Here is a 3338-nt window from a genome sequence, read left to right on the forward strand (position 1 = left end):
ACTCATTCACACACACCAACACGGATCACATGAACACGTAGAACACGTAGCACCTTACCAGTGTGTGAAACTGCTTCTATTGTCTTTGAGCCCAGTTGCGTGCCCAGCGTGCTAAAAATACTACCAGGTAAATTTACCTGTTACCGTCAAATATCCAAAAGGACAGTTTAAGACGCTAACTACGATGTAGAATAGCTCATAATGGACGTGTGCCGCTTTTGAGGTTGCCGTTGAGTCGAGGTGCATACCCAGAGTGCTAAAAAAACTACTAGGGGGGATTCACCTGACCTTGTACCTTCAAAGATCCAAAAGAACGTCTTGAGACGCCAAGTACGAGACGGAATAGCTCATTACGGCCATATCCAGCTGTGTCCGTTGTCGTTGCGCGGAGGTGGTTACCCGGAGTGCCAGAAGTACTACTGCGCGAATTCACGTTGTACCTTCAAACATCCAACAGGTGTTAGTGTGTGTGAATGAGTCACGTATATATATTATGTAATGGTGACACCCAAACCTACTCGACCCAACACTTGGTCGATAGGTAAGTGCACCAGTTTACAATATATAACCATCTGTTCACAACACTTGGTCGATAGTTCACAGGTTATGAGCCCACGGTTCAAGAACTAGTCGATTACAACTTGTGAAAGCTGAGGAAAAGATTTTTCTCAAAAGTGCTAATTTGGAGTCATGGGTGACGACAAATACCAAAGACTTGGTGATAAGTCGACAACAGTGAACGAGTATAGAAATTGGGCTTCGTTTGTAAAGCTACAATTGGAAGACCTCAACTTATGGGATATTGTCGTTGGAACGACATTGAAGCCTGTCAGGGGTGACGTAGCTCATCGTGGTGTTACCGTGGATTCAACTCCGGCTGTACCAGTAGTTCCAATAGGAGGAGAGGCTATAGCAGGGCCAGCTGCAACCATAGGTGCAAATGTGGAGGACTATGCTGAACGACTTGCTGCTTGGATTAGGAATGATAGAACAGCGAGAATGTTCATTCTGAAGAATGTCAATCAAAAGTCCGAGATTTATTCTAGTATTCGGGATGGGAAGGATGCTTTTACAATATGGTTGACAATTGAAGTACAGTATGTACCTCAAAACAAAGGAAGATTGTTTACCATTTGGAGTGAATTGATTCGCACCAAACAGGACCAGCAATCGGTAGTAAAGTACTCCAATAGCATCCGTAGTTTAGTGACTGACTTAAATGATGTCTTTGCCACTATGGCCCTTGAAGACGGTGAAGAATGGAATAATTGGTGGCTGAAAAAGACTATGGCTGTGACATTCTTGTTTGGTTTGGATGATGAGTCATTTGACCATTTCAAGTCTGGTCAAACTACTCAAGACGATAGAGAATGGGACTTCGATAAACTTGTGGCCGCAGCTCAGAACTATGAAAGTCTCTATGCAGCAAAGAAGAGTCAGACAAATGAAGAAGATGCTAGTGCTCTGGCGTCGAGCTCAAACTATAGAGGTGCTTACCGTGCTCGTGCTAGAGCCAGCAACCGAGGTCGTGGTGGTGGTGGAGATCCAGCCAGAAGGCCATATACGGGAAACTGTTTTGCTTGTGGAAAGCAGGGTCACAAAGCTTATCAATGTAGGGAGAAGGTAGTAGATGAGGCCGCGACAGCTGCGGAAGGGAGTGATAGTGATGTATCGGCAGCGTATATGAGTACTGAAGTAAATCCAGGTGAAAGTCTCTGGATTGTAGACTCTGGTTGCACCAACCACATGACCGGCACTATAGATTTGTTGAAGAATGTCAAATCCTTGTTGACTCCAAAGATGATTAAAGGTATTGGAAATACAGTACTTACTGCAACAAAATACGGTGTATTGGAAGGCTGTATTATTCTGGACGACAACAATAGTACAGGTTCAACAATCAACAACGTTTGGTATGTAGAAAACTTGGGTCGTAATCTACTATCAGCTAGACAGTTAGCTCTTGATAGTGGAGAGGACGTAAAGTTTAGCAGAAACAAGGTCACTTTGACAACTGCCAAAGATGCGTCTCCAATCACAATTATGATGAAAACAGCATTGTATGAAATCAACATCGTACCATATGACAACCATAATGCTAGTGACCACCATCATTGTTGTGCGGCAAGTGATATGGAGCATGTAACACATAAGAGATTTTGTTGCAGTTTGGGTGCGCCCCCCTGCAGAGCGTATTCGCTGAGCTGTTCTAGGCAGATACTGATTTCAGTTTTGCTTCAGGTTATGAGCCCACAGCTTGTCGCTTATACATCCGCTCTATTCAAATGAGCCTACGTTTGGAGCCCTAGGTCGATATACTCTCCCGCTGCCACATCATCAGGAATGCATGGGGTCGATTCTCCTACTTCCACATTTAAATCACATATTCGGCAGGACTGGGGATCACCTAGATCATCTTCAGCGTGGGAGGGTGTTGCAGTTTGGGTGAGCCCCCCTGCAGAGCGTATTCGCTGAGCTGTTCTAGGCAGATACTGATTTCAGTTTTGCTTCAGATTTGGTCATGTTGGCTATGAGAGATTGGTAGATTCAGCCAAAATGTGGTCCAACAATACATCTGAAGTAATTGACGCCTACAAGAGTGATGACTGCGATGCTTGTGTAGAAGCTAAGATGCAGCAAGAAACAACAGTCTCGAGCTTTGTATCCAGGAGATGTCATCCACTCTGATGTATTCTTTATGTCTAAGGCATCATACGGTGGTAGAACTATGGGTGTGACATTTATTGATGACTGTACTAGGTTTGCTTGGGTATATCCTCTAAAGAAGAAGTCAGATGTGTTTGAAGTGATTAAAGATTTCTTCCAACTGTTTGAAACACAATTTGGCAAAAAGATCAAGAAGCTGCATACTGATAATGGTGGAGAGTACATAAACGAGAAGATGAAGACTTACATGAAGAAAAAGGGATTGGTTCACTGGGTCACGACTCCGCATACTCCTCAGCAAAATGGTGTAGCTGAGAGATTCAACAAGACATTGGGGGGAATGACCAGATCATTGCTATTCGAGGCAAAGCTAGCACCAGTGTGGTGGGCTGAGGCGATCAGAACAGCAGTGTATCTCAACAACAGATTGGCCACGAAAGCACTCAGCAACAAGACACCATATGAAGCATTATATAACAAAAAGCCAGATGTCAGTCATGTACGAGTGTTTGGATGCGTAGCATTCAGACACATACCAGGTGAGCTTCGTAAGAAGCTTGATAAGAGAGCAGCTCGAGGTATTTTTATGGGATACGATGGTGATGATGCTAACCAAGAGTTCAAAGGCTACCGCTTTTGGGATCCAGTCTGTTGAAACCCCTGCACAGCCA

The 3338-nt window shown here is 44.2% G+C and overlaps 1 protein-coding gene across 1 annotated transcript; it reads left to right on the plus strand.

Annotated features, from left to right (window-relative positions):
• Window positions 1–690: 690 nt before the first annotated feature.
• SmJEL517_g02365 (uncharacterized protein) lies at window positions 691–3322 on the plus strand (the record flags this gene model as incomplete). The annotated part of the gene is made up of 3 exons (XM_031168293.1): window positions 691–2060; window positions 2310–2445; window positions 2624–3322. The coding sequence occupies 3 exons, from the start codon at window positions 691–693 to the stop codon at window positions 3320–3322; spliced, it is 2205 nt and encodes a 734-aa protein (XP_031025728.1).
• Window positions 3323–3338: the final 16 nt, after the last annotated feature.

Source organism: Synchytrium microbalum (assembly GCF_006535985.1).
Source record: "Synchytrium microbalum strain JEL517 chromosome Unknown SmJEL517_scf0010, whole genome shotgun sequence".
Classification (NCBI taxonomy): domain Eukaryota; kingdom Fungi; phylum Chytridiomycota; class Chytridiomycetes; order Synchytriales; family Synchytriaceae; genus Synchytrium; species Synchytrium microbalum.